A 16,478-nucleotide genomic window follows, 5' to 3' on the forward strand; every position below is an offset into this window, starting at 1 on the left:
GGGGGGGGTTTAGAGAGTTGCCCCTCCTTACCCCCCCCCCCCCCCCGCTAACTAGCGGTGGGGTAGTAAACCCTCATTAAAATTCTAATGGCTCGTCATTCAGCTACGCCAAAGTAATTACCCCATGTAAATAGCGTGGTTTGTATTTCAGTTACGGAACAAGTAATATTTATACGGGGCTATTACATAACTGATCAAGTAATAGACTTGAACAGAGCTGGTAGGAAGGTGGATAGTTACATTTCACGATTAGAGAAGAAGAAATCCTATTGGTGGAGGAACAGTCTCTGCACAGGGAGGCGGGGTTTTTGCGTAAAAGGTCAGAACTGCTATGTACAAACGTACGAACAGAAGAGACTACAATCGGCAAGTAGAATGAGAAAAATTAAATGAAAAACACTGCTAATGTTAGCTCGTTACGCTAACATTTGATCTACATCACACGTTGGCAGCTCTGGTTACCGTATTTCTTCATGAGACATAGCCTTTGCAACAGCGCCGCCAAAGTTTATCCAGTTATACTGTTTTGTCTTTTCCTCCGTTTATTATACATCCAAGAAGGTAATGTATAGAGAAGAAAAGGCTTATTTTACGTTTATACAGTATATCGTTTCCCAAGTATGTTTTCCCCACCCAAAACCCCGAGTTCCCACAGGGGGTCCCCCATTATCATAGGATAGATATATGACAAATTCGTAGATAATTTGTATTGTTCCTAACTATACAAACCTTAGCTATTTACACGGGGTAAATACTTCGGCGTAGCTGAATGACGAGCCATAAAAGTTTTAACGAGGGTTTCCTACCCCGCCGCTAGTTAGTGGGGGGGTAGGGAGGGGTAGCTAGCTACCCCCCCCCCTCTCACACACACCAGTGAAAGGCTCACTTTACTTAGAGGTAGGACTTATCTTGGGGGACAGGGCTGGCGGGCACATATGTGTAAATAGCCAAGGTTTGTATAGTTAGGAAAAATACAAATTATCTACGAATTTGTCATTTGTTCCGTAACCGAAATACAAATCACGCTATTTACATGGGGTGACTTAACCCTTAAGAAGGGTGGCAAGTACCCTGCCATATTGGCTTTGGCTTGCCCGGGGACCCGGAACCCGAGTTTGTCCGAACTCACGGGGTGAGGGGGTCCCTGCTCCTCGCTGGCAGTTGCGAGACTGCTGCGGCCTACGTAAGCTGTGTGTGAAGGTGAGAAGTGACTCGTCCTAGGAAGTTGACCTGGAGTTCTTCAGATGGAACTCTAGGCTAGGACTCTCCCAATACCACCTCATCAGGGTATGGGGACATGACAGTTTACATCTTAATACTATTAACGCAAGGAAGCATGGCTTACCTGCAGAGGTTCGAGGTCAGCTGTGCAAAGGACCCAGGATGCTGCTTTCTCCAAGGGAGCAGAGGATGAAGAAAAGAATAAGGGCCAGACAGATCTTTTCATTCACGCAGACTAAAACCAGGTAACAATGCCCTCAACCTTCTGCTACATGTCCAATAAGGAGCCTGAGGTTAGACCAGCTGTTGTGCAGCCACCACAGGGCCGATAGAGAACGTATCGAGCCTCACGGTGGTCTGACGCTTCCACACCCCAGCTTGCAGGACCTGCGTCACTGAAAAGTTCTTCTTAAAGGCCAGGGACGTAGCCAAGCCCCTGACGTCATGCGCTCTAGGGCGACGTAACGGAAGAGGGTCAGGATTCAAGGCCAAATGTATTACCTTGCGAATCCAGGCCGAGATGGTATTCCTGGTGACCCTCCTCTTCGTCTCCCCGGTGCTCATGAACATAGCTCGCACCTGGGTGCGAACTGCAGCTGTTTTTTTAAGATACAACCTCAGACTCCTGACTGGGCACAGTAGGAGATGGTCTGGGTCATCTGTTACAGAACGGAGACTCGAAACTCGGAAGGAGTCAAACCTTGGGTCCGGCACTCCCGGGTTCCGAGTCTTGGCAACAAACTCAGGGACGAACCTGAACGTTACCTCCCCCCATCACCTTGAATGGGCGACGTCGTACGAGAGACCATGAGGCTCACTGACTCGCTTGGCCGAGGCCAAAGCTAGCAGGAACACCTTCCAGGTAAGGTGGCGATCAGAAGCCTGGCGTAATGGTTCGTAGGGAGGTCTCTTAAGAGACCTGAGAACTCGAACCACGTTCCAAGGAGGTGGTCTCACTTCCGACTGAGGGCAGGTAAGTTCGTAACTCCGTATGAGGAGAGAAAGTTCCAGCGAGGAGGAAATATCCATTCCTTTAAGCCTGAAGGCAAGACTTAAGGCTGAGCGATAGCCTTTCACTGCCGAGACTGAAAGGCGCATTTCCTCCCGCAGATAAATGAAAAACTCCGCTATTGTTGGTAAAGTGGTATCGAGGGGGAGAGATACCCCTTCCATGGCACCAACCACAGAAAACTCGCCACTTCGCCTGGTAGACTCCTGCAGATGACTTGCACAGGTGGCCAGACATCCTGTTCGCAACTTGTTGCGAAAATCCTCTCTCTGTGAGGAGATGCTGGATAATCTCCAGGCGTGAAGTCGAAGCGAAGCTACGGCTTTGTGGTAGATGTTGGAGTGTCGTTGTTTGAGTAGCTCGTGACGTGGAGGGAGCTCCCTCGGAATCTCCGTGAGGAGTTGCAGAAGGTCCGGGAACCACTCTGAATGATGCCATAGCGGAACTATCAAGGTCATTGAGAGATTGACCGATGTTCTGGTCTTGTTGAGTACCCTCCTCATCAGACACAACGGGGGAAAGGCGTACACATCGACGTTGTCCCACCGTTGTTGGAAGGCATCTTGCCAGAGAGCCTTGGGGTCCGGGACTGGGGAGCAGTAGAGCGGAAGCTTGGTGTTCAGCACCTTAGCGAACAGGTCCACCGTCGGGGAACCCCACAAAGTCAGGACTTTGTTGGCTATCTGAGGATCCAAAGACCACTCGGTACTCACTATCTGCGTCGCTTGCTCAGACTGTCGGCGTGCATATTCCTTTTGCCCGGAATGAAGCGAGCCGCTAGTGAAATCGAGTGGACTTCGGACCATCTCAGAATCTCTACTGCAAGATGGGATAGCTGTTCCGAAAAGGTATCTCCCTGCTTGTTGATATAAGCCACCACTGTGGTTTTCTCGCTCATCACCACCACAGAGTGGCCCGCCAGGACTTGGTGGAACTTCTGAAGTGCCAGGAACACTGCCTTCATTTCTAGCAGGTTTATATGAAGGTACTTTTCTGATTCTGACCACAGGCCTGAGGTCCTGTGGCTCAGAACGTGAGGCCCCACCCTTTGTTTGATGCGTCCGAGAACAGCATCAAATCTAGGGAAAGGACTAGAAGATCCACTCCCTTTCGTAGGTTCTCGTCTGCCACCCACCAACTGAGGTCCGCCCGTTCCGCAGGTCCCATAGGGATCAAAGTGTCCGGGGAGTCATGTCCTTGACTCCACCGGGACTTGAGTCGCCACTGGAGGGATCTCATCCTGAGGCGACTGTTGGGAACGAGACGGGTCAGGGAGGAGAGGTGGCCGAGGAGACGAAGCCACAATTGGGCTGGGAGTTCTTCTCGATTGAGGAAAGATTTCGCAACCTTCCTCAGCCTTGCTCTCCTTTCATCTGATGGGAAGGCTTTGTGGAGATTGGTGTCTATGACCATGCCTAGATATACCAGTTTCTGAGAGGGCTGCAGGGAGGACTTCGAGATTTACCACGATCCCAAGATCCTGGCAAATTTCGAGGAGTCTGTCTCGGTGGCGAAGAAGGGCTGCCTCCGAGTCCGCTAGGATCAGCCAGTCGTCCAGATAACGAAGGAGACGGATGCCGATCCTGTGGGCCCACAAAGAGATGATGGTGAATACTCTGGTGAACACCTGAGGAGCTGTGGAGAGACCAAAACACAGCACCTTGAACTGGTAGATCTTGTTGTCTAGGCAAAATCTCAGGTACTTCCTTGAAGGTGGATGGATTGGGATCTGGAAGTACGCGTCCTTCAGGTCCAGTGTACACATGAAATCCCGCGGTCTCACCGCAAGTCTGACCGTGTCTGCCGTCTCCATGCTGAACGGAGTCTGCGTGACAAACCCGTTCAGGGTCGAGAGATCGATGACTGGTCTCCAGCCTCCAGACTCCTTTCTCACAAGAAAGAGTAGACTGTTGAAGCCTGGGGACCCGTCTACAACCTCCTGGAGAGCGTCCTTCTCCAACATGGTCTGGACTTCTGCCTGGAGGGCCTGCCCTCTTGCCGATCCCATGGCAAAAGAGCTCAACGACACTGGATTCGCTGTCAGGGGAGGTAGAGAGGCTGTGAACGGGACGCGATAACCTAGAGTGATCACGGAGATCGTCCAGGCATCCGCCCCGAGTTTCTGCCACCTTGTCGCGGAACTCTGTAGGCATCGCCCCACTGGTGGACATGCAGGGGGATTGCCAACCCTAGCGCTTCCGGCCTCGGCTGGTACCTCTAGGGTTTTTACCTCCCCTGGAGGACTTCTTGCCCGTTCTGCTCTTGGCAGGAAAGGGCTTAGACACCTTTGGCTTTGCTGTAGTCTTCTTCTTTGTGTCCTTAGCCGGACGGGGCTGCTGGACTGCTGGAGGTTTGTAGGGCCTCGATGTCAGGGCCCTGTGGATGAGGGAATCCTGGTTGGATTTCCTCTACCTCTCAGCAGTGAGCTCCATGTCCTTAGGCTCAAACAGGATCTTACCGAGAACGGAAGTGTCTGAGCCTGCTAGCCTCTGCACTGGGGACCTTATGATGGAACCTCTCGGCCACAGCGTCCAGACGCTTGAGAATTTTATTGGCCCACAAGCTCGAGACTTGGTGGGCCAGAAACTCAATGGTCCGTGTGCCTGAGAGTAGGAAAGTCTCCAGCGCTTTCCTGGTGCTTTCCTTGGAGAGGTCCTCGGACCGCACCAGGATGCCCAGAGACCCCAGCCAGATGTTGAGCCACGAAGTTGCCTGCATGGCACACTTGGTGACTTTCTCCTGGCTTAGGATCTCAGTGGCTGAGAAGGACATGTGCCGGTTGGAGAGTCTCTCCAGAGGGACTCCCCCTGTGAGTTCTTCCACGGAGTGGTGTAAGGGAAGACTCAGACAAGACTCCTCGAGGATCTCGAAGTACCTCCTCTGATGGACTCGAGGAGGAGGGAGGAGCTTGTTACTGGCACTTGATCTGCTGGAGGAGGCAAGCTCAGAGAGCTGACCCTTGACCTTGTCCCTGGCACTCTTCATCCCCTGAGACCAGGGCAAAGCTGCACTGGCCCTAGAGGGTTTCTGGGTGCCATAGACGCGGTCCAGGATCGTGTCCTTCCCTTCACGAGGTGGGACCTCAGGGTCCGAGATCCCATTGAAGTTCCTCATGAGGGTCAGGACTTGCCAGAACGCGTGTTCTGACTCCTGGTGCTCTCCTCCCGAAGGACTGGCAGCGAAGTCCCCCGTCCCCAATAGCTCTTCCTGGGGGGACACGTGGATATCCTCGACGGCTCTAGACGGTTCCTGCCTGATCCTTGCTGACGACTTGGGAATCGTCTTAAGAGTCCTTAGGCTCCCTCCTGGGCGGGATACAGAACTAGAGCAGCGAAGGGGGCAGGCTTTTCTCCACCTCTGGACGAGAAGACCTCTCAGGGAGAGGCGGAGCCTCCCCATTGGTGCGATGGGGGAGTGGTCCGGCTCATCCGACTCTCCTGAGTAGGGGTAATCCTCCTCCGCAGGGGAGGGAGAGAAGGTCTGAGGGGAAGAAGGAGCCTTGCGCAAGGATCTGCGCGGAGACAGAATAGGCCTCGGAGGTGGTTCCACGGGAGAGACTCCTCTCTTCCTCTTCAGGGGGGAGGAAGCTGCCACTGGTTTGTGGCCCGAATCAGAGAGGGCGAGCTTAATGGGCTGCAAAAGGGCTCTGACTAGGGTGCCGAACCAGGGCTGCTGGCTGACAGTTGCGCTGTCAGACACCCCCTCTGGAGGGAAGGGGATCGAGGGATCCCTAGGAGTCGACAAACGAGGGTTCGCCTGCAGGGCTGAAAGAGAAGAGTCCCTAGACCTGTCCGGGAAGCGCCCCTCCTCCGGCGAGCGCGCTGGTTTGCGCTTGCGGGGAGGGGAACGAGACTAAGAACTGTCCGCCTGGCGGCGCTCGCGCTGGGGCTCGTGTGCCGGGCCCTGGTCAGGGGTGCGCGTGAATGGCTGGCGCGATACTGGAATCTCGCTGGCGTGATACTGGATCTCTCGCCCGCGGGCAGGGGCAGGGGCAGGGGCAGGGGCAGGGGCAGGGGCGAGGGCGGGGATACAGGAGCAATGGAGCGATGGCGCACTGGCGATAGCGCGGGCGCGCAGCAGCTGGAGCGGGAGCATGGTCGCGAGAGCGCGTAGGCGATGGCGAGGGCATGTGGCGAGCAGGAGCAGGCCGAACCCGTGGGCGCAGCGACCTGATGCGGCCCAAAGGGCGCGAGATAACGGGGGCATCTGAGCGCGTGTCCGGAAGAACCGGCCAAGGGCGCGTTAGCACTGGAGCAGGGTCGCGAGCGACCTGGATGGCGTGTTGGCGCGGAGGTTGGCGCTGGTTGGATAAAACCGGCATGCTCGCCTGTGGGCGCGTCGGCGATCGTGGGCTCGCATCGGAGTGCGTTGTTGCGGCGGTTGTGCAGGCCGCTCCGTTGGATGAGGGCGCTCCGGTGTATGCTGAAGAGTTACCTTGGTCGCCTTGAATACAGGAACAGGGCGTGCAGCAGGAACGGGGCGCGTAGCAGGAACGGGGCGTGTAGCAGGAACAGGGCGCGTAACCGGAGCGTCGTGTGAGGTTGCATCATATGCAAGCTCGCGCGGTCTGGAGGAAGAGCCCAGAGGCAGCCGTGAGCGCCCGTGCGCTAACTTGGGAGCCTCCTGGGCAACGCGCTGAGATGCTGTAGCGAGTTGGTGAGCGCGTGGGCGCTGGAGCTGGAACCGCGAGTGGGCGCATATCTCGCGTCTCCCCAGACGGGCACGACGAGTCCGGAGGAGCCTGTGGGCGCCTGTGCGCCAGCTTAGGTGCCTCCTGGACCGCGCGAGTCGAAGCAGGAATTGGTGGGCGCAGGGCCGCTGGTGGGCGCTGGTGGGCGCTGGTGGGCGCGTGAGCGCAGGTGGCCGCTGGGGCACCGGTGGACACGTATGCGCAGGTGAGCGCAGGAGCGCCATATCTGGAACTACTGGAGGGCGCCAGGGCACCGAAGGGCGTGGGCGCGCAGGGGGACCCTGGCGCATAGCAGGAACGGTGGCGCGAACGCGTGAGGGTGAGCGCTGTGGCGCTAAGTCAGGAACAACAGCGTCAGCAACAGGAGACCGCTCAGGCAGGGCCCGGTGCTTGAGGGCAAGAGCCGCGGTTTTGCGCTCAAGACCCTTCAGCCCCGAAGGGCCCGGAGACTGCGCAGTGGCAGTATCAGGTGGCGCGTCACGCGCATCAGGAGCTCTGGAAGTGGATGGTCTGGGCGACAGGTCACTATGTCCCAAAGGACGACCATCCTCCAAAGGGGATCGCGAACGATCCCCGGAGAGGTCTAGGTTGGTAGCTGGCAGGACTGGAGAACGGCGAGTCGTCTCCTCAGCAGAGGACTGTGGTGACGACGAGCCGAAGAGGCGCCTCTTAACCCCCTTGTAAGGGGAAGGAAGACCTCTACGACGAAGGGGAGGACGAGCCTTCCGCCTTATACGCCCACGTGGGGCCTTGGGATCAGCAAGCTGACGATCGATGGGCCCCCGAAGAGGAGTCTCTGTAAGCGAACTCCCCCGAGGGGGAGAACCGCCGGCAGGAGAGACCGTGGGACTTAGATCCTCCCTCGAAGGATGTTCGGAGGGAGAGTCTAAGCCGTCAGCTACCTCAGCCACAAGAACAGGAGTTTAGCTAGACCCACGGGATGTCTCCGTCACAACAACGTCAACCACAGAGAGGATCTATCTCCGCTGTAGTTGGCGATTGTTTGACGGCTGCACCCAGTTTGATCATGTCAAACAGGGCTTCCTTGGAGGGCGAACCCTGCAGCCCCAAGGAAGCCCAAAGCTGCAATAAATCATTATTAGACATGAAATCCTCCTCCGGGGGAAGAGGGGCAGCTGCCTCGCTATGGGAGGCAATTACCTCTCCCGCACCCCGGGATCGGTCAATAGCACAGCAGTCTACGCTACCACTCGCCGGCCTCTCGGAAGAGGCCGCTCGAGGGGGAGCTTCGGAGGAGGAAAGGGCAACGGAGGAATTAGTCCAGGAATGTTCTTTTCAGAGAAGCCTCTGAAGGAGAAAGATCCCTTTTGGCCTTCTCCTTACGGCGCCGGGTAAACCTCACCCACTGGGAGGTAGACCACTCCCTACATTCAATACATACATACCGCTATCACACTGTTGGCCCCTACAGTGAGGACACAAGGTGTGGGGATCAGTGTCGACCGCCAACATAAAGGTCCCCCAAGGGGGGCCAGGAAGTCCAGGGCAAGTACGCATAACGGCAGAGGCCAACTTCAGTCACACTGCGAAAAAGAAAAAAAAGACAGATTAATTATGGCAGTCAAAGCGAGGGAGAGCACAGACAGATCTGTTCTCTACCCGAGCCAAAAGTAAAGTGAGCCTTTCACCGGTGTGTGTGAGGGGTCTACCCCCCCCCGCTAACTAGCAGCGGGGTAGGAAACCCTCGTTAAAACTTTCATGGCTCGCCATTCAGCTACGCCGAAGTAATTACCCCATGTAAATAGCGTGGTTTGTATTTCAGTTACGGAACAAATATATATTTCTGAAACTATTCATTTGCGACAGGAACGAGTGTCATTTTCGAAGAGAGCGTAATTTTTTCCTATAAGGAAAAGTAGTTTTTTCCTAGGTTACATTGCCTTGTAATACAGTAAAATAATACCAAAGTAATTACTAATAACCTAAGGCAAGAATCAGTTAGGCAAGGTTGGGTTCTTTAGGCTAGAATGATAACTTGGGCTCGATCATTGTATAGCCTAACTATAGTTTTCCGACAACATTCTTTTAGCGTTCATTAATCTATTCTGAGGTAATGGAATACAAGCAGTTGACGGTAAATACTGTATGTGATACTTTAATTTCTAGCCAAATACATGAAACATATGTTTTTCCTACTCGCTGTCTTGTGTTTTATGCATTTCTGACCATGATTGTTTGGGCAAACCACCCATTCATGAGTTTTTGGACCCACTTTATGTAAAGAAAATTATGGGGGACCCTAGTGGGAAACCGTTTTTTGGGGGGTGGAAATAGTGTGATTTTCAGCAATAATAATGGTCAGAAATGCAAAATAGGATCAAGATAACCAGTTGGAAAAATAGGTTTTATTGCAGTGTATTACAGGGCAATGTAACCTAGGAAAACAACTAAGGAAAACAACTACTTTTCCTTATAGAAAAAATTACGCTCTCTTCGAAAATGACACTCGTTCCTGTCGCAAATGAATAGTTTCAGAAATATATATACATCTATATCCTACAATAATGGGGGACCCCCAGTGGGAACTCGGGGTTTTGGGTGGGGAAAACATACTGGGGAAACAATATATAATTGTAAAACAAGCCTTTTCTTCTCTAAACATTACCTTCTTGAATGTATTATAATCGGAGGAAAATACAAAACAGTATATCTGGATAAACTTTGGAGGTGCCGTTGCAAAGATTATTTCATGAAAAAATACAGAAAGCAGTGCTGCCAACGTCAGATGTAGATCAAATGTTAGCATTCCATGCTAACACTACCACCCGTACGTACGTACGTTCGTGCATATCAGTTTTCAACCTGCGCAAAAACCCCTCCCCCTGCACAGAAGCTTTTCCCCCTCCAATTACTCATTTTATTATCGTATACCTTTTAAAATCATCTCATTTTGTATTCCCATTCAATATTATTTATCATACATTCCATTTTATCTTCCTATATTGGGTTTATTTCTTTTGTTATTTCCTTTTCAATCCCTGGTTTCACATAAATACTTGCTCTGGACTAGTTTCCCTATCCAGTTCATTCATGGTAAAATCATTTCATTTTATATTCCCATTCAATATCATTCATCATACATTCCATTTTATCTTCCTATATTGTTTTTATGTCTTTCGTTATTTCCTTTTCACTCCACAGTTTCACAAATACTTTCTCTGGACTAGTTTCCCTATTTAGTTCATTCATGTTTACCCTCTAGACTCAGTTGTTTTTCCCTTAACCAATCACGAACCGATACGTATTCAAAGTTTACACAATACCCCCCCCCTTCCTTTATCTCTTTGAGTGGTCTGTTCATACCCCTTCCACCAAATCCTTTTCCCTTGAAAGCTTTGTCCTAGTAAGGTGTCGTCATTTCAAGTGAGATCTATTTTTTCGTATTTGACGATGGAGGAAGTTATAGAAACTTGTAACGGCTGCGTATTCCGTACCTAAAAGCATTTGCTAAATTCCATGGTGATTTTCATGATTCTTCAACCAATGTTGATAATTTCCTGAAAGCACACACCGTAATTCCTCAACTCTTACAGTGCCCCAAGTTCCGTTCCCTATCTTACAGGAAAGTCATTCACATTTTTTATTGTAATACAGAAACCATCATACCTAAAACCAAAAAGAAACGTCGATGTGGTTATACCGTTACTTCTTATAAAGGTATATTTTTTTGGAAAAGTCGTTTACCTTCATGGAAGATATAATTTGCAAACCACTTTTTACATGAACATTGGCCCCACAACCATCCTCATCCTAGTCATAAGAAAAAAGCCGTGTGTCTCACCCTCCCGTGACCCGCAAGTTTCGACGTCTTTTTCAAAAAGGTAAGTCATTCCTCAATAGTCATTATATGTGTTTTGTGACTGGGGAACTCCTAGGTTAGGTTAGGTGGGTTTATTTAGTTTCTATGCCCTTTTGTACTTTTTATATAGTGTAAAACTTATACAATGGAAAAATTATGGTAAATTTGTATTGTATTACAGGGTGTGATTTCGAAAAGAAAAATGTATGTTTTCCTATAGTAAAAAACGTGATTTAACAGAATTTTACCTTCATTTCAACAGCAAACAAACAGATCAACCAATTCGGCTAACTTTAAGTTGCCGAATTGGTTGCTGTTATTACGGATGAAATGAAGGTGAAAACCGGTTAAATCACGTTATTTTCTACAGGGAAACATATTTTCTGTTAAAATGGGTTAATATAATTACTGTTATCATATATGTTGTGTTAAAATATCTAAATATAAGCACTTGTTCAACGGTGTCTCTTCCCTTACGAATGTACTGTGAACGATAACATTAGCAACGTTACCAATGATACACAGTGTTACCAACGTTGACGTATAGTACACAGAGTTACCAACGGCACGATGACATTACTAATGGTAGCAATGCTAGATATTTCCATATGTATTTTAAATAATTTTTCCATATAAGTTTTACTCAATATATATAAAGTACAAAAAGGGCACAGAACCTAACAAACCCACCTAACCTAACCCGGTAGTATGACAGGTCACAAACCTCAGGTATTTACTGAAAACGGTAAAATTCTCCATGTTACGAATGATATACAGAGTTACCAATGGTACGGTGACATTATTAGCGATTGTAATATATATTTCCATACGTATTTTAAATAATTTTTCCATGTAAATTTTACACAATATATAAAAAGTACAAAAAGGGCACAGAACCTAACAAACCCACCTAACCTAACCTAGGAGTTACCCGGTCATGAAACATATTATGACTATTGAGGAATGACTTACCGGTATATTTGTATTGTATAACAGGGTGTGATCTCGAACAGAAAATATATGTTTTCCAACTTAAAGTTAAGTCGAATTGGTTGATCTGTTTGTTTGCGGTTAAAATGAAGGTCAAATTCGGTTAAATCACGTTATTTACTATAGGAAAACATGTTTTCTGTTCGAGATCACACCCTGTAATACAATACAAATTTACCTTAAACTTATATAGAAAAATATATAGTTCATATAAGTGGTTGAAAATAGGCCAAAACGTGATTATTTAACTTTTGAGATGTGTAACAGGGTACAAAACCTAATAAATCCACCTAACCTAACCTAGTAGTTCCCAGGTCACAACCCATAGCCGCAGAGCTTTGAATCCCCCTTCCCAGTTAACACCCCTAGCAGGGGGGCTTTGGATCCCACTTTCCTAGGTCACAAAATAAAAGTAAATCACAAATAAATCCTTAGATAATGATAAAGTAAATCTCAAATAAATCCTTCCATTATGAAAAAGGAAATCAACTAATTCCCTACCTTAAGATCGACATCGTCGCCTTTCATGTTTTCTTGGCAATCATTACAAAAGCTTTGCAGTAGAAATGTGCTGGCCCTCTGTAAAATAATTCAGAATCTGACCTTTAAGGCCTTATTCCGCTGTTATTTTTTAATTTAGCAAGACTAACCATAGCTTAACGCTAAACGATAAGCATTACCATAATAATCAATAGCAGACATAAACGTAATTACACTAAATTTCGAAATAGATTGATGTTCACTTCTCGATACACCATTTCGCGATGGTGGTTAACTCAACACTGAACTTGGCGAAGGTGGGAAAAATGTCTGTTGTAGAACAACATCCGGGAACTTATGAAGAAGTACTTGTAAGCTGTTTATCAGTTAAAAAAAAAAAAAACACCAGACAGATAAGTCATTGTAAATGCACAGAAAGCTCCGCAATCCATGGATAAAACGCATGCTCAATAAGTCCCCTTTCAGTCTCTCAAATGTAAACAATGGACTTAATGTGAAAAGCATACTTGACATTTAAATCGCCTGATATGTAAGTTATGCCCCAGAAAAACAACAAGCTAGCCAGCACTCATCCATTTCTTAAAGCGAATTCCATTTTCGCTTGCAATTAAACTATTCAACAACACAAGATACAAAGAAAATTGATGAGATAATGACTGAAATAAAAACATGGATGCAGAGGAAAAAGCTTAAATTAAATTATGATAGAACAGAAAGTATGTTTTTTTGGCACAAAGGTGGCTTTGAAATATCACCAGTTATTTCAAAGTATAAAAATTGGTGACGCTGATGTTAGGATTGTGCCTGTTGTGAAAAATTTGGGTGTACCGATAGATTGTAATTTGTCAATGAGGGATCAAATAGTGAACACAGTGAAAGTGTGTAACTATCACCTGAGAAACCTAGCATTTATTAGAAAATATTTAACAGAGGGCAGTACAAAAATTTTAGTGATGAGTCACGTAATATCAAGGCTTGATTATTGCAATTCTCTGTACTATAAATTGCCCAGTACACTACTAAGAAAGCTTCAAAACTTGCAAAACCGGGCGGCTAGACTGATAAAAGGCATTAAATTTCGGGAGAGAATATCTCCTGCACTGATCGATCTACATTGGTTACCTGTTAAGGCTAGAATTGAATTTAAGATTTGTTTGTTGACTCACAAAGCACTTACAAGTGATAAGCCTAAATATCTTCGTGATTGTTTGGTCCCCTACCCTCAAGCTACTAGCGCTGCTGTAAGAGTTAGACATGCTGACAACCCATATAGACTATTTGAAATTAGTGTGAATCATGTAATAGGAGGAAGAACGTTTTGTTATGCTGCACCGAGACTCAACGACCTTCCACTTGATGTCAAGAATAGCAAAAATGTGGCAGCTTTCAAGAAAAACCTGAAGACTTATCACTTTGGAAAGTGTTACAATAGTGATCTGAAAACTATTAAGCCTGAATACAAATGCTAGCGAATAACTGAAAAGATACAGAGCAAAATATTAACTGTAAAGAAATTATTTTCACAAACCAAGGCCCCCCTGAACAGACTCTTAGGGTCTGATGAAGGGCGAGAAATAAACCCCTAAGAGTAAAAGTAAAAGTATCATATATTGACCAAGTTGACTAACCAAAGGTGTTAAAATATTTAGGAAAATTTTGCAACATTAGACAATCCAGACACTAAAATCCAAACTTAGGCTATGCTTCCTGCAACAATTCCAAATATTTCGAACAGCCTTTACAAGACGTTCAAAACATCGTATTATATTCACTTTATTCAAAGAATCACAGTTATTGTTTGATTTCTGCATTATCTGAACAGCTGATACGATCCGGATGATTTTGATTGACGTAGTCTTACATAAGGCAACAACTAACAAAACTGACAGTCGGCCTTTATCACAAGGTAACCACATTGGACAATCGGGAATCGGGATTGTGCCTTTATATTATTGTTGGAACGTTGGCAAACACTCAAAATGTTGCTGACCCTCGCCATCTGAGGCAAGAGCATGTATTATTATTATTATTATTATTATTATTATTATTATTATTATTATTATCATTATTATTACTTGCTAAGCTACAACCCTAGTTGGAAAAGCAAGATGCTATAAGCCCAGGGGCACCAAAAGGGAAAATACCCCAGTGAGGAAAGGAAACACGGGAAAATTAAATATTTTAAGAACAGTAACATTAAAATAAATATTTCCTATACAAACTATAAACACTTTAACAAAACAAAAAGAAGAGAAATTAGATAAAATAGTGAGCCCGAGTGTACCCTCAAGCAAGAAAACTCTAACCCCAGACAGTGGAAGACCATGGTACAGAGGCTGTGACACTACCCTACTGCCGCAGCCGTCTCAATACAGAAGGTCTTGGCAAAGACTATATACTGAGGAAGATTGTTGTTGTTGAAGATTGCCTGGCCCTTTTGGCCGGACACGGGCTCTTGCAATCTTACAGCCCGTAGCGAGGAAGATAGGAAGGCTCAGCCTTTTAACACACAAAAAAATGAGTGTGCGAAAAAAAGATGCCAAATACTCCCATACGAAACGAATGGCTCCATCTATTGAGCGAGCGGTCAAACACTCAGAGCGGTAATGCTTACGGGAATATGGGATAAATTCGATTGTAAATTTTGCGAAATATTTGTTCATAGTTTGCATTACTACGTCAATATATTTTACTCATATATTCATGATATTCTTAAATTTTAGATAACTAAATTGCAAATTATGTTTCTCAGTCTATTTTTCAGAAATTTAATAGCTATATCACTTATGATTGTTAAATTTCTTACAAATTTAAGTATTGTACAGTATATTACAACCATTTTTTAAATGTTCTATACAATACCACATTCGAATAAATTAAAACATACTGTATATCTGATTTGTTAAACTTAGCCACAAATGCTTATGTGTAGGCATACATTTAATTACAGTTTGTAGGCCACTGTAAGATGGAGATATTAGGTGTATATAAAACAAAATTGTATTTTATTGTTTATTGAGACGGAAAAGCATGATGCACTCATGTATACTGTTTAGTATTATAAACTAATAAATGTACAATCAAAAGGAACAAAATAACACAAAATTGTATCACACACTAAACTAATCAAAAGGGGGTTGGAGATACAAATAAGGTAGCATACAAGCCAACAAAAAACGCAAGACAAATCACATAAAGATGAACTTTAAATTATATATAAATAAAAATATTGCTCATATAGAAATTGTAGACTAAAACGAAAAAAAAACATACAAGCAAACCAAAATTGCATCATGAATTACATGCAAATAAACTCTAATATAATCATAAAAATGAAAAAAAAAAACAAAAAACATAATACTTAAAAAAGGTTTCCTTCAAGAATTAGATACATAGTGCAAACATAAGCAAATTAAGTATGCAAACATAGAAAGCACAGACAGTGAACACATATTCAATGTACATGAAAATATAAATACAGTATACTAATACTGTAAAATGTTAGTCTTTCTTTGGGGAATAGAAAAAAAAAGAAGACAAGGGATACTAGCAAAATATGTTGAAGCAGTATACTCCTGTAATGCTACTCAGGTGTGCAAACATGCTGAAATATTCATGCACTTATAAGTTAAATCAAAGTTAAATATAATACATACCATTAAACATATTCCTAACGCTAAATATGTCAGCTCCTGAGAAATATATTATTTTAATAGCTTTATGACAAAAAAAAAAAATTACATAGACTATTCTATAACCTGAACCTTAGTTAAAATATATTAAATATGTGAAATCTTTGTTAGTTTTCTTTTTTTTACGGGGACCTGAGTAATTACCACCACTATGTTTTCTTTTCCTTAATGGTCTGTTGAGAAATTTAACGTAATAATATATACGCATTTTTAAAAATATGTCTATCACTTTATCTACAACAACATCACAAACGTTGAGGTTATCTACATTAATTTGATTAATAACTTGAGTTAAATTATGTTTTACATTGTCTTTCAAAATTAAATCTACAATATTACTTTGAAATGCAGATTCATAATCATTAATAATGTTAGTTATAATAATACTTGGATACCATAGCCATCTTCTTTTCTCCCTATCTTTATTTCCCAGAAACAAGGTCAAATTACTTGAATCAAAATCTTCTCCATCTTCACAGATAAGTACTGATTTACATGCATCACACTTGTGATGTTTGACAAGTTTATGGCATACATATCCTGCTTTGTAAGTTA

The 16,478-nt window shown here is 45.5% G+C and overlaps 2 protein-coding genes across 2 annotated transcripts in view; both read right to left on the reverse strand.

Moving 5' to 3' along the window:
- Positions 1-6,472: 6,472 nt before the first annotated feature.
- Positions 6,473-8,438, reverse strand: LOC137658987 (uncharacterized protein SPEM3-like). Its single transcript, XM_068394093.1, has 2 exons — positions 8,327-8,438; positions 6,473-7,524 (listed from the first exon to the last, which is right to left on the reverse strand). Exons 1-2 carry the CDS (start codon positions 8,436-8,438, stop codon positions 6,473-6,475), a joined length of 1,164 nt encoding a protein of 387 aa, XP_068250194.1.
- A 7,380-nt stretch (positions 8,439-15,818) lies between these two features.
- Positions 15,819-16,478, reverse strand: part of LOC137658988 (myotubularin-related protein DDB_G0290005-like) — a 33,657-nt gene continuing 32,997 nt past the window's right edge. The window contains exon 5 of the mRNA XM_068394094.1: positions 15,819-15,923. Within this exon, the coding sequence (XP_068250195.1) occupies positions 15,819-15,923 (105 nt within the window). The remainder of the gene's footprint in view (positions 15,924-16,478) is intronic.

Source organism: Palaemon carinicauda, chromosome 19 (genome assembly GCF_036898095.1).
Source record: "Palaemon carinicauda isolate YSFRI2023 chromosome 19, ASM3689809v2, whole genome shotgun sequence".
In the NCBI taxonomy this organism is placed as follows: domain Eukaryota; kingdom Metazoa; phylum Arthropoda; class Malacostraca; order Decapoda; family Palaemonidae; genus Palaemon; species Palaemon carinicauda.

What these genes read in the sequence shown, in the direction of transcription:
- LOC137658987 (XM_068394093.1), bottom strand. Translation starts at nt 8,438, where the DNA reads ATGCGTACTTGCCCTGGACTTCCTGGCCCCCCTTGGGGGACCTTTATG. An exon ending in GGGCCAACAGTGTGATAGCG is followed by an intron (nt 7,525 to 8,326) that starts GTATGTATGTAT and finishes GCCGTTCTCCAG; the next exon opens with TCCTGCCAGCTACCAACCTA.